Source organism: Mustela erminea, chromosome 13, assembly GCF_009829155.1.
Source record: "Mustela erminea isolate mMusErm1 chromosome 13, mMusErm1.Pri, whole genome shotgun sequence".
Classification (NCBI taxonomy): domain Eukaryota; kingdom Metazoa; phylum Chordata; class Mammalia; order Carnivora; family Mustelidae; genus Mustela; species Mustela erminea.
In genome coordinates this window covers 38026307-38052793 of record NC_045626.1, presented here as the reverse complement: position 1 = coordinate 38052793, position 26487 = coordinate 38026307, and the positions used below count along the sequence as shown (strand labels likewise).

At 36.1% G+C, this 26487-nt stretch overlaps 1 protein-coding gene across 10 annotated transcripts in view; it reads right to left on the bottom strand.

Moving 5' to 3' along the window:
* The window catches only part of NOL4 (nucleolar protein 4), a 402656-nt gene that overhangs the window by 89036 nt on the left and 287133 nt on the right, over window positions 1–26487 (bottom strand). For 8 of the 10 annotated variants that reach the window (XR_004278137.1, XM_032310893.1, XM_032310897.1 and 5 more), the window contains 3 exons: window positions 21659–21838; window positions 20730–20921; window positions 4033–4146 (listed from right to left, as the gene is read on the bottom strand). Coding sequence is in view for 9 of the 10 variants with exons in the window: in XM_032310893.1 (XP_032166784.1) it covers window positions 4033–4146; window positions 20730–20921; window positions 21659–21838 (486 nt within the window). In the remaining variant the exon portion in view is untranslated. The remainder of the gene's footprint in view (window positions 1–4032; window positions 4147–20729; window positions 20922–21658; window positions 21839–26487) is intronic. The other 2 variants (XM_032310895.1, XM_032310896.1) reach the window with 2 other exon arrangements.

Sequence of the window (26487 nt, the reverse complement as noted above, 5' to 3'; positions counted from 1 at the left end):
CATTGACCCCTTGGCTTTATGTGATCCCCACTATAGCACCACAAACCAATTTAACTCAAAGAACTGGGGAGAGAGAAAAGAAACCAAAGAAACTCACATCATGAGAAACTCCCTAAGTTTATCAGTCAGCAGTCCAGGAATAAAAGGTCATCGTGGAAAAAACAGCAAAAATACATCTAATGGGAAACCAATCACCAGCAAGAAGTGATTCTCCTCTCTTACTTTCTGCTTTTGTCTCTTCGTTTAGATGAATTATAACCAAAAGCCCTGAAGAATCTTTTTAAGGAAGGAGGAATGAAATAAAGATAGAGAAGAAGATAATCTTTTGATTCAAGCTATGTCATAGGGAAGTGAAGTATGACTTTGCCCCCCCCCCCTTTTTTAATTGTCAGAGTGAGGAAGAATTTCCTGAACAGCATAAAAATTCCAGATTTTCATGTTAAAAAAAGAAATGCTGGCTGTGTTCTATAACACATGGAGGGTTGACCTCAGTTCTGTGAATTCTGATTCCTGATCAAACAGGAGGCTCCTGTCCTTGCCCCCGGCTTGCTCTAGGGCTCGGGCTGCATAATAACAAGGCTCGTCTGGACTGTGGTGCAAGGTGGGCACATGAAATAAAGTATTTAACACATCCATAATACCTTTCATGTTCCTAGCTCAAACAGCTTTATAAAATCCAATTAATTCATCAAGCTTCATAAAGTCTGAAGGACATACATAATTATCACTCTACATCTGGCCAACCATGGCCAGCAAGCACTCAGACATGGGGCTTAACAGAATCCAGGTTTAACTGCCCAGTTCTTGAACTTTCATGCACCTGCAGAACAGCAGGGGCCTGATGAAGAATCTCTGCGTCACCAGCAGATTCTACAAATTGTGAGTTGGGTTAAGAATGGGCGTTGGGTGCGGAAAAAATGATCTCATTGCCAACACCCGAAAGAGTCCTTGCTATCCCTACTTGGGTAAAGAGCGTTTAGATCTAATTGGGAGAGGGCTCTCCCATCTGCATGCTTGGGTTGGAAGTGCAAAATCATGTGGTAGAAGCCTTTGCCAAATGACATCGACAGGATTCACGTTAGGCAGAAATAATTTAGAGATTTTTATGTCTATGTGAATGGGTGTATCTATGTGTAATATATACTATTTATTTTAAAATACTAAATAAACACGAAACCAGCATTGGCAGTGCATAATTCATTTCCCCGATGAAGTGAGGCAATTTTTCGAGCTGATATTGAGACAAAAATGTCCTGCTTGGGATAACCTGCTTACTGGGGAAGGCTGGTTTGCCAGTTATGAAAGAATGCACATATCTTTGTGATAAAAACAGATTGTTTCCTGACATAAAAGTGCCCTGTCAAAAACACTGTGAGCAGAGGCACAAGTGATAACGTGTTCTAAGAGTTTCTTCCAGGACACGGGTTTTCCCTCAGTAAAAGTTACAGGATTATATAGAGATCTCAAGTGTCAGCCTCACATAATAGAAACATAGTCTGATTTGCTCATGCAGCCGGATGATCCTGTGCAAATAATCCCCCTTCCCTGAACCTCAAGTTCCTTATAGGTACATGACAACAAGAATACCTGCTGCTCATGGGGTTGTTGAAATTACTACATGAAAAAAAAAAAAGTCTACAAAGGGCCTATTAGGTTTCCAATAAATCATAGAATGTATTTTTTCAATAATTTCTTCTGTATTTCCCATAAATCCCAAACTCAGTGCACTCACTTTTAAGGCCTGGAAAGAACATTCTTACCTGGAGGAGATATTGGACATCCCCCATTCTCATGTGATGGAGTCTTGCCATAAATGACCACTTTGCAGGAGGACAGAAAAGGGGAAACAGGTAGTTTGGTCCCTACCCTTTCCAGTCCCTACTCCCTGGGCAGTAAGAAGTCACTCTCCTCATGATTCCTAGCAGTGTTTCTTCAATGGGTGGAAGCTCTAGGAAGCAAATTTGATCTCACTTTAATGACTGTCAGAATGATTACATCTCTCTGATAACAGACTACATGTGTTAGTAAATGGTAGATCTCCAGCTCTAGAGGTGGGATTTTCCTACAACTTTAGGGATTCAAGCAAATGGTTATTATAGAAGACCTCTGGCAATACATACGTTAATCAAATAACCTATGCTTTTATATGCCTTGTCTTATTAAATCATCAAAATAATTCTATGAATTTAATATTTCTAACTTCCATTTTATAGATTACACCAATAGTGGTTTAAGTAAAAAAAAAAATTGGAAAAAAAATTGGGCCAAATATTGGTGGATACCCAGCTTTGGGGGATACTGTAGAGTGATATCATAGGTAGTAAAATAATGTGAATCAGCCCTTTAATTTTCATAATAACTATTTATATGACTGATACCATTCTAGAGTATAGACTAGGTGGAATATATGGCAAGACAACACCAAGAAGAACCCCTTCAGCCCCAGAATTCTACCAGTCCAGTTTCTAGAATTAAGATCTTTTCTCAAATACACTTAGTCTGACTTCAAAGCTTCTATATCTAAGATATTCCTATTAGTGTTTCTTTCTAGTTTTACTGATGCCAAGGCACTGACAGAAAGAATATCAGTTAGAATCTTCTTTTCTAGGCTGAAATTATTGATGCTGATTCTATGCCTGGCTAAGTAATTAACATAAATCTGTCATTCTCACAACAACCCTATAGGATGAGAACTGTTAACTGTTGGCTTGCTCATAAAGAAACCAAGGCACAGAGAATGGAACAGCTTTCTGAAGGGCACACGACTAGTAAGGGTAGTGCTGAGACTCAAAACCAGATGTCTTTAACTCCAGAATGTGCCATCTTAATCACTCTGCTACGTCGTCTTGTATAGAGAGGTCTGACTTGTTTCAAGCAAGATACATTCTAGACCTACGATAATGATAAAAGTCTCACTGAGGGCATGTTTATGTGAATAAATATTGTTGGCCAAGAACAATTAACAAACTCAAAATATACATTTTATCTGAGGTGAGTACTACATCTGAAAAAATTAAAGCCTTCATCTTTTGCGTTGTCTAGTATTATTAGCACATGCCATGTACGTAATAGACACATAAAACTTTAAAATAATACCATTCTGAAACATTTCTACATATCTTAGTCCTGGAACAAAAAAACTTTTTTTCTGTTTTTCTTTGAAGCTCATTGGCTCACAGGAAAAACAAAATTAGACTAACAATTTAGTCTTCTCGTTCCAAACTTTAAAAAGATATGAAGCACCAGATCACTTGTTGTAAAGGTAACTTCAAAGTCAGAACACAGCATACTTATATGTATAGCATTTAATGTTACATATTACAATTTAGTAATTAATTATGGATAATTAAGAAGGTCGGAAAGATAAAGAAAACAGAGAAAGACATTCCAGACCTGAGAAGGGGCAATAGACGGGCGCAGATAAACCAAGGGAAACATAAGCCCATAAGACACAAAAAATGCACATGTCCACACCACATGGGGGTACATCCTTAGAAAAGAGACAGAGAAAGATGATACTTAATGGGTATATAGTAAATAGTTCATTAATGAGGAAGCGATTTTATAGATTTCTAGGCTTCTAAAATCTGTGCTTTTTCACCATTCCCAGAACAATCCACTGCCATTTAGCAGCAGGCAAGAGGCAATTAAAAAGAGGTTTGCTTTCATTCAGAATGAACATGATCACGTCTGTATCATAAACAATCAGGTAAGTTTACAAAACTATTGTCAACAATCAGTTAGAACCACTTATTTAAATAAGCAATTGGCCCGCCAATTGGATACTAAGCAGAATTCGACTCGTTAACTTTACAGTTGGCCATTTTTCACCACAGAAAATTCGACAGATGCCTATTCATCTCAGGAACATATATTTTCAAGTTCAAATTTCTATCATAAAGACACAAAAACTGTATCTTGCTGTACTTCAAAATCCATTCAAGAGTTTTTCCCCTTCTACATAAATCGGGCTCAATGAACTATCTTGTTTGCGGTCATGGGTAAATGCCAGTCCCCAAGGCTCCTCAGTACCTGTTGTCTATCCAGACGCATCCTCTTGGCGGCATTTCTGCTCTCACTCTCACACGCGGAGGCCAAGATACTCTCTGCAACTGCTGAAGTAAGGTGGGAAGGAATAGGTCGAGACTAAAAAAAAGAAAGAGAGAAAGAGAGAGAGAGAGGGAAACATGAAAAATTATTAACAGACCAATGCTACTCTCAGAAGAGCTCACAGGATATGCAGGAGTATCCATTTATTTCAACTGAACTTATTTCAATAAGAGGAGGAAATGGAAATTGCAAAGATGAGAAATGAAAGCTAGTTAGAGGTTAAAGCTAGAGCTGCTACACAGATCCATCACTCATTCCCACAGCTCCACTGTCACAGTTAGTCTGGGCCATTGAGCTGGAGTTTGACTAGGCAGTGACAAAATGCTGGCTGGGTTTTGCAAATAAAAGAAGTGCTTTAATTCTTTCATAACACATGACAATGCACAACAAAACAAAATCAAGTGACAAGGCTGAAACACAGTTGGAAAAACTGACAGACACTCAGACCATGTCAAACAATTTTAATATGAAATGTGAATATTTACAGTCAAAGTTGGGACTCAGTTGGTATGATTAAAATCCTCTAAAAATACTTTAGTTTGGATACAAACTAAAAAGTCAGTCCTGGAACAATTTCAATATCATAAAAGTTTGATGTTTTGATGTGGGATGTATGTGTACCTACATGTTTTATTTATAAAACAGGAGTTAATGTTATTAACTTAATAGATACATGTTGGAGATCCATTTTTATGTAGCTCACATAGAAATTAATTAACCCCCCAACTAAGCTCATAATTAACTTCAAATTGGCTGCAACTCTCCATATCATTTGTGATAATCAGAAAAGTTTTCCATTTTCTTTTCCCATAATTACATGCAAAATCATCTAACTGAAAGATGAAATGCTTAATGATATTGAACAGTTTTTTAATGAAGATAAGCAAATGATAGATAAGAAATAACATGACAATTAAGCCAGATAAGATAGCAAAATATGAAATTACAAAATAAAAAATGTTCTTTGGGAAGCTAGCCTATATAGTGACATGCCACCTTATAGAGTTTTCAAAGCCTCAATCTCACATATGTATGGATGCCATTTATTAGAAGCCTCTAACCTAACAGAGACCTTCTTCTAATTTTTTTAAGTGAATATGAGCACCTTTATGGCACTTGATTCATTTTTGCTAACTCTAGCCTGTAAAATGTGCTTTAGCAAGTTGAACCATAGGGTTTCTATCTCAATACTGAAAAACAGCTAACTTCAGAGAGAGCTTTCACAGATACTCCTTGGTGGAATTTGTATAGTATATAAAGAGACCAGGCTCTGACCTTGCTTGAACTAGGAAGCAATTTCTGTAACTGCCTCAGCTGACCTCCTCATGCTTGCACTTCCAAAGTAACCGCTGAAGACAAAATGTGGGAAAGGTATAGGGTACTGTCTCCACTGCTAACCCCATGAGACGCCTGGGCTGATGTCTAGACAACCCTGACAAAAAAGCATTAAGATACTGGAAATGCTATTTTTGCAACAGAAAGAAAAGAGAGAGGCCCCTGAAGGGGCACGTAAATGCACCAGCTGCATTTTGAGAAGGAAATAGAAAGCCAGATGTGTGTGCTGGGAACAGAGAGGAGGATCAAATCCGATAAATAATTAAAAATTAAAAAAAATAATAAATTGCCATAAAGATGTAAATACAATTTCAAAATTCATATGGCTTCTTTATTTCCTTCTGCACCTTCCTGAGTATGGATAAGATATTCTTGCTCAGAACCAAAAATATATTAAGTCACGAATTCAGCGTCTCATTAAAAGGTAAAGCTTTGGCCATAGCTAGGCTCCTAATGATAATCTAAACCACATGGGAATTAGGCAGACAGTGTGGTTTTTCTCAAGTGAATTATGTTTGGAGACAAATGTGTTATAGAAAGAATGAGAGTAAGAACTTTTTATTATGAAAAAAGAAAAATTATTTGATTATAGCTAACATTATTCAAATAGAAGTGACAATTCACATTATTGTAAACTATATTACTAGAACTTTCATCTGGTTCTAGGGACTGAATTAACACAATCTAAATAAAACATCAGCAACCTCTCTTTTCTGGATCCAGTTACTGACTGTCACATGAAAATCAGAGCGACGCATTTCTGCTCTTCATTATCTCTATTTTTCTCCATCAGGTATCTTCATTCAAAATTAGAAATATATAAAGCTATGGAACTTTATTAAGCTGATTTAATTAAAGTAATAAACACACACCTTCTTAAATGTGTCATAACAGTCTGTTGAATCAGAGAACAAAAGGTAAAATATCCCTGTAATTAAAATTAGCATTATCTTTCAAATTTTCTAAAAATTTTTAAAAAACAAAATGGGAAACAACGTTCACTAGAACAGTAAAAGTTGTGAGGCATGATAATTTATATGATTTCCTTTTCAAAGAAAATGACGGGAAGAGTTGTACCTTTTCCAGATATAGGAAATTGGTCTTCTAAGAAACTAGAATAATGTCCTGGCTGAGTGGGGCTAGATTACTTTTAAGGTCACTGGATAACCTAATATTTCAATATTTTGGAAAAAAAATCAACTTCAAGATAAAGCAATCACGTCTCCTTTCCTATTAAATGGAAAAAATAAGTAGAAGCAAAGATATGTGACAGACCATTGCCAGTAGTTAAATAGTATAATTTTGAAAATAGAGTTGTTCTGAGTTTATGGTAGAATTATAACTTAATAACTGTAAACAGTCACAGAAATCATTCAATATAAGTTTCTTCACTAAAGTTTAAAGAAACTGAAACCCAGAGAAGTTAAGTGATCTACCAAAGGACAAACTGACTAGACATGGAATCTAGGGTTCATGTCTTCCAATTCTCAACCCTTCTACTCTCTAAATTCTGTTTCATACTTAGTGCTTTTACATAATTTGTCATTAATATAAAATACTATAGAAAAAAATCCTTACATACACAGCTTGTGGCACTCAACTAAACAATAATCAGACCAAAGCTAATCCTTTCCATGTATGTATTAAAATGAATACATGCTCATTGGAAAGAAAGGCAGAATGAATAAATCTATATTACAGTTGAAGAAACAAACATGTATTTTTCAAAGAATTTACTAAATCTTAAGTACATAATGAAATATGTACCTCTAAGTAGAAAACCAGTACCATCTTAATTTAATTTTTAGATAAATATTAATAATACCTAATGCATATTGAATGTTGGAATGGCCAGGTTATTAAAACAAGCAGCTTAGATTCATCATCTAATTTCCAAACAACCCTTGAGAAAAGTACCTATAATGTTCATATTTTAGATGAAAAATAAATTTAAGTTCTGAGAGATTATACAAGTTGCCTGAGATCATACAGCTATGTGTGTGGAAACACCTGGATTTATACCTAAGTCTGATGATAAATTGGGAATAATTCCAGTAAAGAATTATTCTCAGTTTTCAACTAAAGTCTCAGTAAGCTTAAACAAAACTAGAGACCTTAAATACTACACACCCTACAGAGGAATCCATTTACAGCTAACTCTATTTTGCCTTTAAGCAAAGAATATATTAGGATCTCACAAAAATTCTCCTCTTAAGGGGACTGAGATTCTCCTAATATATTTTCCTATTGACACTTAAAAACCTTTCTTCATTAATAGCACAAAAATAAATGTATCTCAGCTCAGCCCTGTCACATGTTCTAAATGGATGCAATATAAATTCACAAGAATATCATGTTGGAGAAACCAGGAGTGCCAAGAAATGACTTATAAGAAACATAAGAAAAGCGGAGTTTCATGCCCAAAATGAGAATGAGAAGCCAGGCAGAGTTCTTGCTTTCCTGTGAGGCAATCTGTTAAAAATCCCCTTGGTTCTAATATTGAGGAGCCAATAATGAGTGCCAATGCTCCTCACTACACAGAGGGCTCCATTATGCTTTCGCCTGGCTCTAAGATACTAAAAATGAGAGCCTTTTGTTTATTTTTCCTCCATAATTTGGCTTTTATCTATTTTGCAGTTCAGGAGTACTTAAGCCAAGATAGTGAGAAGGAAATTAATCAATTTTCCTCCTTATCAAAGTCATGTTATCATAGAGGAATTTAAAGCTATTGTTTAGTGTGAGTTTTGAGAACCATCTTGGCCAGAACTCTCCTTTCCTTCACCACATCTCATAGCATAGAGCTTATTCTAATATTACCACACTAGGGTCCTTCCTGGCAGGTAATTAGCAGAGCGTGTTACGGGCTCTCATCACGGATCCCACCAGAGACAAGCGCTGAAAATTCCCTCTCACATCAATTAAGGGTGGCCAGAGAATACAAAAGCCTCCATATAATAATCTAAGAATATTTCCACCCCCAAAATCTCAAGTGCATGGAACTCAATAGATAATTTATGAAAAATGACACTTCTCCTTCTGGTTGAACACAGCCCAGTAAATACACTACTTGGTATATATCTTATAAGACTTAAAAATAATGACTCAAAGATGTGATAATCATACACTCCACATGATCGATACCTAGAGTGAGATTTGTTACCTACTTCTTACCCTGGAGATGAGGCAATGTGAACCATCTTCACTCATTATCTCTTCGTAATTAACTGTCATCCTCAACTGGGATGAGTTGATCTTTCCCGAGCACTGCTCTTATTGTAATAATTATCTATGACCAAATCAGTGGTGGTTGTTTCATTAAACAGATGGCTAAATTGTCGCAGGCAACTTCTGGAGTTGAAAAGTCACATTTTAATTGGGGATGTAAGAGTGATTGCTGTTAGCACAACATAAATTTTCCATATATATACATGTAGAACTTACCCCACACCAACAAACGACTCATTTTTTTAGTCATAAAAATATAAACTGTACAATGTTAAAGTCCTCTGAACTTCTGACATACATTTAGGGTGCTCCAGGTTTTTTTTTTTTCCAATTTTAAAGAAGTAAAAAGAAACCATGACTGTGAGACTCTATTCATGGGTTAACAATACTTATTAGTGGCAAGGCTCACTAGACCCCAGGGTGTCAGCATTACCAGATCAAGTATTAAATGAGGTCAGATTGGGAGCAACTGAGTACTCACCCAAGATTGTATACAGAATAGAATGAGTTCTTTCAAAATAACTAAAGCAAATGATTCAGTAGTCCGTTTGGATAGGGCCCTACACTGAGATTATTTTTCCTAATCCTGTTACTTCATGAAATACATAATTTAAAAATTCTGCAGCTTAGATGAAATGTATATTTTATCTCCCCCAAATGGTATATCTATACCTAAGGGATAATTGTTACAGGCTGCGTAAAAAATTGTAGCTCCTAATGGATCCCTTTTACTAACCAAGTAACTTTATTTGTATACATCAGTGGAATAAAGCAGTAGTTTAGCAATGAAGTGACTGACTTGGATATTATCATGAAATCAGTTACTTGCAATTGGTCTGCCCACTTTTGCTATTTACTCTCTCTGAGCCTCACTCATCCTGCCAGATGTCATTATTTATATTTTTACAAATAGCAAAACTAAGGTTCATTTACTAAGTTCTGAATAGGCAATATAATCTCCATCTCATGGGATAATTGTTGCAATTCCACGATGAGGTAATGTACATAAGGTCACTGGTATCTTCATTTATCTATTCAACAAAAGTATTTAATGAGCACATTCTATATGTTAGGAAATGTGCCAAGTTCAAATATATGAACAGTGTCAATTTGTCTCTGCTATCATAGTTTACAAGTTAATACATGTTTAGCATGTAGGGTGTAATACACATGCAATGAAGTATGTTAATTATAGACTCACAACCTTTTATTACAATTCTGTCATGTTTATGTTGTATAAACTAAAAGTTTTTTTTTTCAACAAATTTGGGGGAAATTTGGCAGAAAAAAATTGACATGAATATACCTACAATCTTTCTTTTTCCTATGTTCTCTGAATATTCATAACTTTTATGGCAGAAAGACTAATATATTTGTTTGTGAGATGCTTTCCCAGACCCTGTCATGAGTGTTATGCAATAACTAGAATATATACTCTATCATGTGCCCCAAATTTGAGAAGTTCTGAATTTTGGGCCACATAGGATCTAAGGTTTCAGAGAAGTCTTGTGGATGTGGACTAATATCATAGCTCAACCATCCTCTATGGTTTTGATAGAAATAATGAGCAAAGATTCTCAGTTACCTGACCCTGACCATGACTTAGGTGTGGACGATCATGAGAGTTCATCCCTTTGTTCTTAGTGGCTGATCTAAGGATAGACATATGATCCAAAGAGGAGCAAAGTCCATTCATGGGAAGGGGGATCTGGAGCTGGAAGACAGTTTTTGCACTCTGTGTTTTAAGAAGAGAAGCTCAGAGATGTTGATGGCAGCATTTCACAACAGATAACAGGATATGTCTGAGAAGTAAGCTAACACACAAGAGAAGCATAGTTAAGAAAGAGGAAAGCAAAGAAACCTTGACGTCTGACCCCATGGATCCAGATATGTGTGAATCTCTGGACTTTACAGTTTCTTGAGAAAATTCTCTGGACCTATTTAAAAGGAGACTGAAGATATGTTTTCAACAGAATTGCTAATTAACTTTCTTCCTAGCTTTAATTATGAGTTGATGGTAGCACATTGGCCTTAATTTTAGAACATTATTGGCCTTTAATAATGATCTATTGCAAATACATGAGGCTTTAATGTCTTATATTTAATACTTTGAAGTCCAGTTTGGTTAATGCCATCTGAAAATACCTTTGATCAAGACAAAAAAAAAAACTGAAATATCTACTGATATGACATGTCATGTTTAACAAAATGGCTACTTATTTAAATCTCCACTAAGAAACATCTTTTGATTCTGAAAATAACTGACTAGATATGCTTATGATTATTGTCAATCATGGGCTCTTTGCCCAAGTAGCTTATTTGTGAAACACAACACCATATACAAATTCTATCCATTTAATTAACATCACTACCTATTCACACAAACTGCCAAATAGATGAAAATATTTTACAAAATAGTACTTAAAGAGTGAACAAGAATTAAAATTAAGTGCAATGTAACTTTTTTCTTTAGGGAGATTTTTTCACCCCGATGAGGTTTTTAGTTAGTAGTCACTTTTAAAATTGAACACCAAATGCTGAATAATGTGGAAAACACAGCACACGATAAAAATTAGCTTATCTCTCCCAGCTAATTTCTACCACAAAGTAACACATTAGTAAATGTCCATTCATTCATTCGTCTTTCATTCAACAATGTCAGTTCAGTTGAATTGAACATGTATTGAGCAGCTTTCATGAGCAATTAACTGCGCTCTATGTAAAACACTCTACGGGATACGGACATGAACAAGGTAAGCAGCATCGTAATCAAGGAAAAGAACTTCCTGTAAGGAAACTAAGGCCCATATATAAATGACAGCAATAGAAGACAAGATAAAACTTACAAAAGATGTACCACAAAGTACAATTTGCACACAGAAGAGAGAGAGATTTAAGGTTGTTTGTAACGAGAAGTGAGGACAAAATAAAGATATATTTGATTTAGTCCTCCAACTAGTTCAAGAGATTGAGACAATGAGGGTTTTCCAGTAAAGGGAGCCATGGAACCCAATTTCAAATTTGATTGCATTTTATCATGTTCCTCAGATACTAGGTACTAGACTATGCAGGACTTTTTATATTTGTTATTTCAAGTGACACTGGTTTTCATGTATGAAATAAATACTATTTGTTTCCTGTTTTTCCCAGGAGGAAACTGAAGCTTAGGTATACAAACTCTTATGAGTCACGACTGACAAAGCAGGTCTAAGAACAAGATCCACGGACTATGAAATCAAGGTGTTTTTCTTCAGATTTTTCTCAGCAATCTCGCAAATTTTCTGTTGTTTCTTTCAGGGCTCAGGTTCCCTCTGCTTGGAGGACATTTCAGCTCTTCCACAGACAGCCTGTGAATGGTAACCTTGGTCATTGTCTCTAAGGTCGTTCTTTGTTACTCTGGAAGCAGAGGTTACTGGGGCTTGATTTGTGAATTAAAAGTAGTTTTTCTGAAAAAAATTAAAAAGCAAGACTGTTTTTCCTTAGTCCCTGTAGATAGTCTTCTGGCATCTATTTTGAGGACAAGGGGAGTGCTCGTTCAGTTTTTCCATTTTAAGATAATCTCTTGTTTCTTCATAGTAACATTTAAGAATTTCTTAATTCTTAATTAAGAATTAAGTGGTTTCACTATAATTTACACAGATAAAGATTTATTTTTATTTACATTATTCATTGCTGGTCTAGTTCTCTGTTCTTAGGATTCAATGTTCTACTCAATTCTAAAAAACTCCCCTCTCATCTGTTTGAATGTTGTCCTTATTCTACTTTCTCTTCTGGAACGCCTTTTAGGTCCATCTTGATCATTCTATTTTCCATGTCCACTTCTTTTTTTTTCCCCATTTCTCTTTTTCTTTCCAGAAGTAATTTCTGTAGTTCGATGTTCCAGATTATTGATTTTCTCTGGCTGAACCTTACCCACTATGTAACTCATGCAGGAAGGTTTTAATTTTAATATTTATAATGCTTGCCATTTTATTTCTCAAAGTTGTAGCTATATTTCTAATTCTCCTTTCGTAGGGCAGTAGCTCTTCCTGAGTCCCAGCTATTTATACTGTTTGCAGTTCATGTTCCTCTCCAGTTACAAAATCCACATCCCGAATTTAAGTGGGCATTCAGATTGCAACCCTGACCTGTTTTGACCTACACTCAGTTTTTCTACCTTGCCACTCTGTTATCCTATCACATTAAGGGGTTATTATAAACTCTGGTTATGAGTTTACCATCATCAACTTATCAAATTCATAGCCTGGAAATTTCATTTTCTTTCTTTTGATCTTGGCTAGGTATTTAAATAGTTGTTGTATTCTACTCAGTATTTGTGTATTTGTAGAGGGAAGGAGGGTGGGTGGGAGGAGCACTCCATGAAACTTAGGTCAACATTTTGCTAAAACTAAAAGATCAAGTGATAGTAACTCTGACAACTATGTTGGCTATATTCTTTACACTCTAGTTACTCTTCAACCGTAATATATTTAGTAAACAATACCTGTGATCCCTGAGTCAGGAACAACCAGTTACCACAGGAGCACGCACTGAGAAAAGTATCAGAAATCCCATGTGACAGCTTAGTGATAAATGAAATAATTGAGCATATTAGAAGAAAGAGTAGAAAGAGGCTAGGTCATATGCTAATTATTTCATGTGCATTATTCCATGTAATACCCCAACAGCCCACTTTAGAAAACTGGACATTCAAAAACATCACACTAAATTGTACAGGAATTGAACTAAGCCAGGAATTGAACCTAGGTCTCTTAAGTTTCAAAAGGCCACACTCTATTATTGTAAGAAATTTAGAATTTGTTCTGAGATGGCAAAAGTTTGACATTATCAAAGCCAGAATCAAGGAAGACTACTCCAGGAGCAAAGGCAGATTTCTTACATAGCCAGTGAAGTTTAGATACCAGTGTCCCTCAACTTGATGGGACTCCTGGAGTTTCTGGGTATTGTAAGGATTCTGGGTATGGACGGAAAGCCAAAAATCAGGAAGTATTTATACGTAAATGTGTCTGAAAATTGTCTCAAGAGATGTCAGAGGAAAAGGGTTTGAATCTTCATGACTTCTGTTTTTGAAAATTTTTTTGTGTGTGATATCTTTTCTAATTAGAAATAAATATTCAGCCTTCTACTTAACTTTTTGCTCATAATTTTGTATTACTTTTCTTTTAATGAGAGGCACAACTTCTATAACTTTCATGCACAAATCCTAGTTCTGTCCTTGCCTAGGAATAGAGTAGGGAAGGAGTGTATGATGAGAATAGAGAGGTGAGTTAGGATTCTCTAAGAGTATAGGTATAATAAGTATAAGAATGGCTAGAACTAAAATGGTAGCCAAAAAAGTCAAAATTATTGGACTGATGTGGGAATCACAGCAAAGCAAGAATAAATGAAATTCAATGAGTGGTAGGATGTAAGCCAGAAGTGGAAGAAACAGTCCAGTCTCATTCCAGGTTGATGAGCACTGCCGTAAATGACAATTAGTGGCGCTATTACCAGAAAGAGGCAAGATGAGAGGAATTTACTGGTGATTTGGTAGATGAGGTGAAAGACCAGTGGAGAGGATGAATGATGGGGAATACAAAGATTTCCTTGTGGATAGAACAATACATTTGTCCAGCATCTGGCTGACATTTGGAATGAAATACAAAAGCATTGCAGATGACTGGGATTCTATGTTGAGTGCTGCTTACATAGAACAGACCCTCCAGAGCTGCATATAGGGGAAGACGCTGTAGATGGCCAAGCCCGGGATCTTAGCAAATAGCTCAAAAGCAAGAAAAGGAGGGAGACCAACAAGATCCTCAAGAAAATGGGGGTGACTTCATTGAGGATGCAATGTTTGGGTTTGATACAAAGACAATTATGCGATCTTTCAAAGAACCAATTCAATAGGGTTGTAAGAACCAGAGTCTGGGTATGAGGGACCACTGGGGAGTTGGTGATCTGTGAGTATAAAATAATCTTCCAGGAAACCTGGCAAAGAAGTGTAGTCTCATAGATGAGATGAATTATCATCTTGGAGTCTGGGAACTTTTTATTTATTTATTTATTTATTTATTTATTTATTTTTTAAAGTCAGAAGTTTCTCAGTGAAAAGGGCAAACAGGAAATATGTGTGTTGGGATGGTTGATGAAGCAACATCCTGAAGGAGGCTGAATGATGGGAGAACAGAGGCTTTGGAGTCCTCCAGGTACAAATACAATGAGGATATTTCCTCTGAAAAGACAATGGCAGATATTTGAAAAATTTTAGATGATTGTCAAAGTTTTTTAATATTGCTCATACAGACTCTTTGATAACTAAGACTAAGGTATATCCATGTGAACAATGGCCAAAATGAAATAAAGATGCAGATCTTGAAACTGAAAAAGTAAAAGAATAGTGAATTCAAAAGGTCAGATAGCAAAATTATTAAGGGCTAGTCTGAGGATGTAATTAAAAAGAAATACTATGAAGAAAGAACTCAGAAGATGGCATGAAAGTATCCTGGGGGGATGCAGATGATATTTATAAAAAAGAGACTAAAAGTTGGTACAAGTAGCAGGTGGGGAATTCAAACAAAATGTGTTGGCTAATTAGCATCAATTAAGTTAATTGGTCACAGTGACAGAAACCTACACAGTTATACAAATAATAATGTGAATAATGACTGCACAAGTTATTATAGAGTTTTTAATCATGTATGAAGGGGTTGTATGAAGGGGTTGGTATATCTCTAATCAAAGTTTAAGTTTAAAGAAACACTTTAATACATTTTTTATAATATATCCATTTTTAAAAGAATGAATAGCAAGGGTCACTGTAGCTTTTGCAATGCTCATATTAGGGAAGTTTAAAATTGAAAATGAATTCTGAGCTCTCTACTTCCATCTGCATTAGACAACTACAGGCAAATGATGTAATTAGTGAAATTCCCTAAAAAAATGTGCTATTTCCTAAACATTACTTCTTTTTTGATGTAAGAGTCATAGGCTCAGAAGACCAGATATCAAAATAGCTGAGGAGGGTACTACAAGATGTAATTAAAAAGAAATAATATAATAAAGAACTTTTATTACAGTATTAAAATATAGTGTACCCATAATTAGACTTATTAATTTCAATTTATATCTCATTTTTCCCCTAAAATACATATCAGAGCCACCAAAGAAATATATACTCTGTGATCGATTAAACAAAAAAGATAACTACGACTTCAGATAAACTTTGGCTCTGAACTTGCTGGCAGGAAGGCAGTTTAATTGCAAATCATCCTAGTAAAGAGAAAACAAAAGTGTTCTCTTTCCAGAGGAGAAGCACTTTTTTTCTTGTATGACATTCTAAAAAAAGTTTCTGAAATAAGGTAATTTACTCTGGATAGTTAGCAGCCTCATGGACAACATCCTTAGTAAAATATTACAAAATGTCACACACCTATTTCTTCAAACACAGTTAATCACATGATATTAAAAAAGTAAATAAGCAGGTAATTTTCAAGATGCTGCATTTACTGAATTCAAATATCTAGGCTATCTGATCAGTCATGGCAGAGTGGCACAATTTGAGATACAGTAGGAATTATGGGCTACCAGTGTCTTACAATTGCTCCCCTAAATAATCCTTTGAATTTTATTAAAAAAATACATGCAAACGTATGCAGCATGGTGTAACAGTCTCTAACAATATAAGCTCAGAACACAAAAGGAGAAATCACACCACATAACACAGACTACACTTTGGTATGGCCCAATCCCCCCTTGTTCATAAAGTTTTGCTTTTATGATCTTATCCATTACATGTGCTCTTTAATTTAAATCAGGACATCTTGAAGAAACACATTTTTTTTCCTAGAACCATCAACAGATGTTCTGTAGAAAGCTCAAGTAATTTGAGAGTCAAAACTGCACAACTGAATCAATAAAAATTAGATGTATTTGTTAAAGGATTAATTTAAAGGCTGCTTAACTCATTCATTGAGTTCCAAAAATCTAATGAAACCTTAAACAGTACTCTGGATCAAACTTACAGAGATTTTTAAGAAAACATACCCTTTGATATTCAATGCTGAGAATTTTATGATTTGAAAGGATTGTAACAGTGAGTTGGTAAAAGTGTATAGAAAAGAATCATAATACAGAATAATATAGTTACATTTATATAAATATAGTAATATATTTATTGTACTTAGCCCATTACAGAGACTATATGGAGTGATGGCATGACATTTTGGCCACTTAGGCAATCAAGATCTGTGTAGTCTTGATAATTCTAGTGAAATAAAAATGCTTAAATACCTACTACTCTAATATTTGTATGCATTCAGTGAAGTCAGTATTTATATTGTAAGTGAGTATTTATGTTAACATGGAAATTCTTGAGGGAGAATTATTTTTTACCATGCACAGATTTTATAAATGACAGTGGGAAATTAATAAAAGTGAATGCCAACATTCTTAACTAATATATGTTGTGATAAAATACTTCTATGGGATTACCTCTTCGAATTTTTTGAATTTCTTAAAGTCAGCACAAAACATAATTTAATATTTTGTGTTTCACTCTTCTTAAGGAGTCTTCTGGCTGAGACACCCCAAGTAACTGGGAGAGATAAATTTGTTGAATGCCACTTTCATTTTATAAGATGGAATCTCCTACCAAATAATTCTACACTTCTGCAAACCTATAATGGAGCACGTGGGTGCTCAATCAGTTAAGCATCTGCCTTTGGCTTGGGTCATAATTCCAGGGTCCTGGGATTGAGCCCCACATCCGGTTCCTTGCTCAGCAGAGAGCATGCTTCTCTTTCTGCCTCCCTCTCCCCCTGTTTATGCTGTGAAATAAATATAAAAATGAAAATAAAACAATTCTACACATAAGAATTTCATTTTACAAATATATAAAAAAAAATTCTTGTTGATTGTTTGACCTGTTAAGTATTGCAGAATAATTTATACATAAAACAACTACATGCTGAAAACAAGGCTTTTTTCCATGTCTACCTACACAAAACACAATAGAAGATTATTTATTTAATGTTGTCTCAATTAAAAAAACTATGGATATTATATCAAATTTTAAAAAGTGAGGGCAAAAAATACTCACAATAATTACTTGTAATTACTATCTGCCCTATTTATACATTTTCCTATCTGTTCTAGATAGGGATAAGTATTCAAAATGACACAGAAACCTCCCCAGGTCCCATGACAATGAAGTAATACACTTTAAAAAAACAAAAAAACAAAATCAAGACTCCAAGTGTCAACTGAATGGTAGATTTGTTATTTACAGAATATTCCTGAATAAATGTATAAAAAGAACTCAACCTGTGATAAAAATTTTCATTCATGTTGTTCACTTAACATTTAATTTCAATAGGCCTTATATTACTTAAGTATTTCACTTCCCACAACTTGTCACCTCAATGAATCATAATATGAAGGAACATGTTGTATTCTCCTAAATAGCTGGTTAGAAATCTCTAATATTTCTGCTTATTACTTTGTGTAATGGTATGTACATTACTGAATAAATGAAAAATGAATAAATACAAAACAAAAACTCAGTAAAATAGTATTTCTATAAATTATTTTTCATTGTGATTAGTTTGTAAAACTCCTTGACTTTGCATTAGTCAACTTCTGTTCCTCTCTATGCATAGCACAGGGTGTATAACAAATAGATGCCAATTTTGAAGTAAATAAATATGATCAAAAGAAAATCTGGGGTTCCTGGGTGGCTCAGTAGGTTAAACCTCTGCCTTCAGCTCATGTTATGATCTCAGGGTCCTGGGATCGAGCCCCACATCAGGCTCTCTGCTCATTAGGGAGCTTGCTTCCCTCTCTCTCTGTCTGCCTCTCTGCCTACTTGTGATCTCTGTCTGTCAAATAAATAAATAAAATCTTAAAAAAAAAAAAAAGAAACCTGTGAAAGTTTCAAATATGCCTTAGAGAACTTAAGAATCTCACATGACAACGATTTTTCTCATAATGAATAATTAATGGAAAATAAGAAATTTCACCAAAGAATCTTTAAATAATATTACAAGATTAGGAAAAAAATAGAAATGCCTGATGCTAGTAAAATAAAAACCCTGATAATATGATATCACCTTGTTACTGAAAGGAAAAGTATACATTGTACATTGTATTCTGAATGAGACATATTTAGGTTGGATTGCAATTTTACATTAGCTGTCGAGGGGTTCCGAACCAAAGGTCAGTGCCGGGACTCTAGGCTTTTATACCTGTTTAGAGACCCTTTCTCTCTGTCACCTCTCTTCTATTGAGTAGGTAATAATAATTTTTAAATAATTCGGTAATGGGAGAAATAGCTTTATTTTCTTCAAGCGAACTCTCTTCTCTGATACCTCTACTGTCACCATTTCATTTGCTCAGGCACAGCAATGCCATTTGATTCTAAAATGACTTACGCCCTACAAACTCTGACTTCAATATAGTTGGTATTCTGAGAAGTAAACAAGTACTTAAGTGGAATAGTCTATGATTGTTTCAAACACACACTTCGGGAAGCTTTTATCAGATGACGGATTAAATATGATTTGAAGATATTTTCACAGTTAAGATTTATTGAGTGGTTACTATGTGTCAGAAATGGTGTGCAGGGTTTGATAAGGGACAACTTTTATAATTCTCACAAGTTATTCATTAGTTACCACCTCTAGAAGAGGCATCTGAGTACAGATCATTGAAGTAACTTGCCACTCACACAGCTACAAGGTGGTGGATTCAGAACTGCAAACCAAGCTCTCGGAGGACTGAACCTTGTGCTTGGTACTATCTAGGCAGACGGCCTGTTTATAAGGTCATACTGTTTTAAAGAATATCAAAGGCAGACACCTTGATGGATCAGTCGGGTAAGGATCAGACTCCTGATTTAGGCTCAGATCATGATCTCAGGGTCATGAGATCACGCACTGTGTTGGGCTCCATACTGGGTGTGGAGCCCACTTAAAATTCTCTCTCTCATTCTCCCTCTGCTCCTGACCCTCTCTCTCACACACTCTCTCTCTTGCTCTCTCTTTCAAAAAGAAAAAATATATATATTGAAAGTATTTCTAGAATCCAGTGAAGAAGAATTGATAATAGATAGTGGATGTTTGGCTTTTGTCATTTCATTTAGATCTAAGAACCTACTTGTCTTAAATGACATCTCTGAAACCTCTCCTAGCTTCACCGACACTGTCCCTTTACAACTAACACATCACAGGCACTGATCACAAACACCAGCAATCTTGGCTTTGATGAAGCCAAGAAAGGAGACAAAAAATAATGGCTTCAGGAAATTTCTAATAATACATTTCTGCTCCTATACATAAAATACAAAAATTCAAAAAAATACATTGTAAACATACTCACTATTTCTAAGAATAGCAATTAGAGCAAGATGAAATAGAATAAAGTTCAAAAACCAAGGATATCTGATTTCCACCCATAAATAACCTAATGTCAACATAATCTCATCCATCTGTAAAGCCCAGATGAATAGAAAAGCTCATGTTACCATCCACAAGCACACAAATACAGAGGACAACAAAGCCTTCGTTTCCACGTGAGGATTTTCATTCCCTGATCTTTACTCTCAAGGCTTGCTACTTATTAACCACTGGTATGAAAACAGTATTATTTAGTTGGTTCTATCCATTTCCTTTGGTTCCAGAGAAAGCCATTCTCACAAGCCATCTAAAGCAAAAACCTGTGCTTTGATTGAAGACTTGGTTAGGCTTATATCCGCTTCAGTAGTGACAGAAAACAAACGTGAATGAGATGCTGGTTCTCATCGGTTTTTAACTCAGATCCCCCTCATTTCCTGTGACATGGTATCATGTGTGCCTGTGAGCGCTGGTCTCACCAGATACTCCTTATTGAATAACAACGGGGATAAATACTTCAGGAAGATGAAAAGGAGAAGGGGAAAAAAACAAACAAGCAAACAAAACCCCCTTGGACCTGACATTATGGAAAAAATAAAAAAAGACACTAAGATGAAAAAAGAAATAGTGTCATGGTTTACATGTGGGATTTGGATGGAATCTAGGGCTGTGTTTTAATTCAAAACTCACCATCTCAAAACCACTTCTTTTCATCCGCCTGCAGGACTTGAGGTAAGTACGTATACGTTTTCTGGCACGCTCTTGATACTCAGGGAATTGTCGCCTGCATGAGTCAATGATAGCCTGGATCTTTTCTTTGGGCTGCTTAGAGATTGGGACCATTCGGTCCAAGTTTTCATCTACAAACAGCCTGACAAACATCTGTTGGCAAGAGGGAGACAGAGGAGAAGGGTTTGGAGGACTGCTCTCTGCTATTCCTAGCTTCCTGTCTTGATTACCGATAGGAAAATACTCTTTTCTGCTTTATGCACTGGAGAACTTTGCAATGGAAAGCCAGAAATTTTAAGCAAATACCCTTTAAAGGCTTTCTAAATGGCTGGATTAAAAAAAAAAAAAAAAACAGAGAGAAAAAAGAGAGAGAGAGGCAGACAGACAGACAGACAGACAGAAAAGTATAGACTATCATGTAGGGAAAAAAAAAGCAGGAAATAACAGTAGACTGTGACAATTAGGCACCCCATAAAATTCTCCATTAATGATAAATGCGACTGCTACATTGCTAGGCTGCACAGTACGCTAATCTCTGAAAACAACCAACTCTTTCGTCATGCATAATTAGCTAAGCCGGGAAGGCGAGAGAAATAACTGATGACAGCCATACTCTTCCGAGGAATAAGCTGAGGCCCCCTCATCCACTAGGTAAACATGCATACTCACACAACACAAATCCAGTTTTCAGCTCACATTTGGCTTTAAAATTCTAAACAAAACACAGCAATTCTGGTGTCTGGTTGGCAAAGAGTGTTTCATGTACTTTTTAAATCCTTCTGTAAATTAAACAGACATGTCTCTAGAATATCCACATTAACCACCAAGCAACAACATGAAAGTGAAGTGGTAAAAAGTAAGCCACAGCGGGGAAGCGCGGCCGGACTCACATTAAAGGCTTTCAGCCGCTCCGCCTCAACGCCATCCGTCTCGTTCACTTTCTCAGAATCGTCCTGCTCCTCGTGGTCATCTTCGTCCTCATCTCCCCTGTTTAGAGACAGGTCCTCGGCACCTCGGTCTACACTCTCATTTTTGCCGGAGTCATAGCTTGAGTAGCTATGCGCAGGAGACTGAAAAGAAAGGGGTGAATTGCTGCTTTTAAATTCATCGCAGAGCAGATGAATTCCGTTTTTAATTTCAATGGTTTCTGAAAAATCTTGCTGAAAGAGGTTAATCCCAGAGTTGTGGTTATTTTAATTGGAATCAAAATTAGTGGAGCTTAGATGGAAAATCCATCTCCCCAGTCATGCCAGTTACATTACAAGGGCCGGGTAGCTGCACGGAGCATTTCTATCACTGCAGAATGTTCTATAGGCTTTAGGTTTTCAAGAGCAAAGATAGTTTCCACCCAATATACATACTTTCAAAAAGAAAGAGAGAGAAAACCAACCTGTAAGCACCTTTGCGAGAGAGTCATTGAATCACATATTCTTTTAGAAACAGAAATGACCTCAAAGCTTAGTCAGTCTAACCATATCAGTATTTTCTTAAACAGATAAGGAAACTGAGGTGGGGGGTATATATTTAACTGATTTGCCCAACAAGGACTACACATATTGATACTAGGGGTGCTAATTATAAGACAAAGTCTTGAAAATCAGTTTTTTAATTGTCCGTGAGTCTTAGGATGGAATCGAATTTTGGTCTAGAGAAAAAGAACCAGGTTTCCTCTGAATCATGTGAAGCTTAATGCCTCCTAATGCTTTAAAAGATGAATGCTAACCAACACAGATCTCAAAAACTTTGATAATTGTGTTCAAGACCAACCATGGGTCCTGCTGTAGTATCTTCTATTCCTTTGTCTACATATCACCTTTTCGTTTCAGAAATAGCCTCTGCTCCGCCAGATGAGCGTGCCAACCCCAGGGCAGCAAACTTCTCTACCCCAGCTGTGCCCCGACTTTATCCCTGGGTAGCTGAAATCACGTTGAACCCAGCAAGGTTAAGCAGAATAGACTCCTAATAACATCATCTGAGATTCCAGATTCAACTATGCCTGAAATTAACCCATCAGCTCTGTGATCCTGCACATCTTCTACACCCCATCCTTCTTCATTTTCTTCTTTGCTTAAATCTGAGTTTTAGTCCTTTGCAATGGCATCTGAGGTGGTATGGAAATCAATCATGGTAAGGCCAGATTAACAACCCAAGTTTCACATATGGAAACTTAGATACATAGATTACTTCAATGAAATGGAGATTATCTCTAAACATCAACAGCACTCTCAAATCCAAAATGTAAAATGTTTTTGAGAACCTCACAATGGGAAATTTTAAAATCAGCAGTGTTCAAAAATGCCTGCGTGGAATAACATATGTGCGATATGTTGTAAGGATCATGCTAATATATTATGACTTCATAATCAGAGGAAGAATAATAAAACTAGCATAGGTCCCTGACATAAAAAATAAAGTTAAAATTTAAAAAACACATTTTATAATATATTATTGTAATATTATAATATTTCAAATTATTAACAAAGTATATTTACCTAATAAAATATAAGGCAAATATCCCATAGGTTTGAAAAATAGACCATGTATATATTTTTAATGCCAATGTGCAACATTTAAAAAATGTTACAGTACACTTAACTGAATGCAAATATGCTGGGATAATATATTCTTTCTGCATGCCACGAGAAATATACAACCCACAGTCCGCTTTAAACAGAACCATTTAGAATGATGTTGGATTTATACCTCTAGTCCCTCTAGGTAAAGAAGACCCAGTTTTACAGACCTGAGAATATTCAGAATCTAAATCTAAAACATAATCATTTTTTCCTTCTATTATATAAACTGAAATTTTCTCAGCTGGAGTGCCATTTCCTGTCTCTCTCAATGTTGAAGATACAACTAGCTTTCAAGGCCAATCCTAGTAAATTCAATTTCCACCAAGATCTCCTCTTCTAGCTCACTCTACTTTAACGTTCTCTAAACTGTGAACTTTTAATATACTATGGCATTTGACACAGATTTAAACACTATCATTGCTCTCTACTTCTCAAGTTAATTTGCATTTTCTTTCAAGCTAGACTGAGATAGGAATCCACACTTGACCTCTACATCTTCTCTCACAGCAACAAAGAAATGTTCTCTACAGAAATAGCATTTAAGACTGTTAGCAGTCGCATTTTCTACAAAACTATTTGGTCTTAAAAAATGGGGGAATGAAGCCAAGTAACAGATGGGGAGAAAATATTTACAAAAGGCACATCTGATAAAGGATTGTTAGCCAAAATACACAAAGAACACTAAAAACTAAACATAAGAAAGCAAACAACCTGATTAAAATATGAGCCCCAAACCTGAAGAGATAACTCAGCAAAGGAGACAAACAGATCACACACAGACATATCAAAAGAAGCTCCATGTCATCCGTCATCAGGGAAATGCAAATTAAAACCAGGAGATACTACTATACACCTATTAGAACGGACAAAATCTGGAACATCAACATCAACATCAAATGCTAGTAAGGATTTGGAGCAACAGGAACTCATTCACTGATGAAGGGAACGCAAAGTGGTACAACCGCTTTGGAAGACAGTTTGACTTTTTCTTACAAAACTAAACATTATCTTATCATATGAACTCATAGTCCTGCTTCTTGGTATTTACCCAAGGAGTTAAAAACTTACGTCTACACAGATAAACTGCACAGGGATATTTATAACAGCTTTATGCAGAACTGCTAAAACAAAAGCAATCAAGATGTGTTTCGGTAAGTGAATGGATGCATAAACTGTGGTACCTCCAGTAATGGAATATTATTCAGTACTAATAAGATATGAGCTAATGGAGACATGAAGGGAGACCAAATACCTGTCACTAGGTGAAAGAAGTCAATCTGAAAAGACTACATATTATATGATTTGAGCTCTAAAACATTCTGGACAAAGCAGAAGGATGAACAGTTCAAAGACCAGGGGTTGTGGGGAGTGGGGGGTAAAGAGCGGCAGCACAGAGAATTTCTAGGGCCCTGAGAATACTCTGTATGTTGCTGTAATGGTAGATACATGTCATCCATAGAATATGCAGCATCATGACTCCCAATATAAACCACAGACTTTGGGTATTTATAGTTTGTCAATATAGGTTCATCAGTTAGAACAAATGTACCACTCTGATAAGTGATATTGATGAGGGAGGCTATATTTGCACAGGGGCAGGGGGTATGTGGAAATCTCTGCATGTGATCTTAAAACTGCTCTAAAAAATAAAGACCTTTTTAAAAAAATGGGGAATAGGGGTATTGGGATGATAACACAGAATGAAGCCATAAAAATCACTACAGCCTTTTAACAACCCACATAAAATATTGCAGTCTCTACACCATAAATCTACCTTACTTTATAAAGAACTTTGGATGACCATACTCTAAGAAGTCTTCATTTTGGGTGCAATTATTTTCATATTCCAGGTACAAATTGAAAAAATCCAAATTAAATCTTTTTTTAAAAATTATGTATTTATTTGACAGCGAGAGAAATCACAAATAGGCAGAGAGGCAGGCAGAGGGGTGAGGGAGCAGGCTCCTTGCTGAGCAGAGAGCCCGGTGCGGGGCTCGATCCCAGGACCCGGGATCATGACCTGAGCTGAAGGCAGAGGCTTTAATCCACTGGGCCACCCAGGCACCCCAAATCTCTCTCTCTTTTTAAAGATCTTATTTATTTGACAAAGAGTGCACAAGCAGGGGGAGAGGGAGAAGGAGAAGAAAGCTCCCCACCAAGAAGGGATCCTGATGTGGGGCTCTATCCCAGGACCCTGGGATCATGACCTGACCTGAAGGCAGATGCTTAACTAAGTCACCAAGGTGCCCCTAAATCAAATCTTAAAGAAAAACCAAACGTTGGAGTGCCTGGGTGGTTCAGTCAGTTAAGCATCTGTCTTAAACTCCATTCATGATCTCAGTGTCCTGGGATTGAGTCCCACTTCTGGGCTCCTTTTCAGCACGGAGTCTGCTTTTCCTTCTCGGTCTGCTGCTCCTTCAGCTTATGCTCTATCAAATAAATGAGTAAAATCTTTTTTTTTTTTTTTTAAATGCTAAGGAATCACCCCTTAGGCCCTATAGAAGATGCAAACTTGCTTATCCTCATAACACAGGTGTTAGTTCATAGGGCCAATAGATTATTTTTGCCTTAATTACATATTCCATTTTTTTCCTCTAGAGATAACCTGTGGCTCTCTCCTTAGAAAAGGCTCCTTGAAAAATACATTTGCACTTCTATTTTCTCACATTTTTACTACCCTAATAGAACTTCCAGCTCTGGACCTGGGAAAACTCCCTTCCCCACACCTAGAAAATGGAAGCTTAATCTTACTCTGTGGTCAGAGCATAGAATGGCTCAGAAAGCAAGGTCACAGCGCTTGATAGGAGACAGAGTTGAGGCTAAAGGGGGAAATATGTGATATACACAGCCAAGGGAAATAAAGATAAACTTTTCATTTCTTTATCATGCCCTAAATAAGGGGATGAATCTAGTGGCAGGAATCCATGCTTTCATAGTAGCCTGTACATAGCTCTATCACAGCACTGATCATGAAGTATTATAGAAGTTGGCTTATATGTCTATCTTCCACAAAGCCCAAGAGGTATTTGATGTTGGGGTCACTCAAAGACCATGCCTTTTCCATCTTAAACACCATGCACAACGTCAAGCACACAGTGAGAATAAGATGCCAAATATCTTCTGAATAAGTGATTGCTTACATG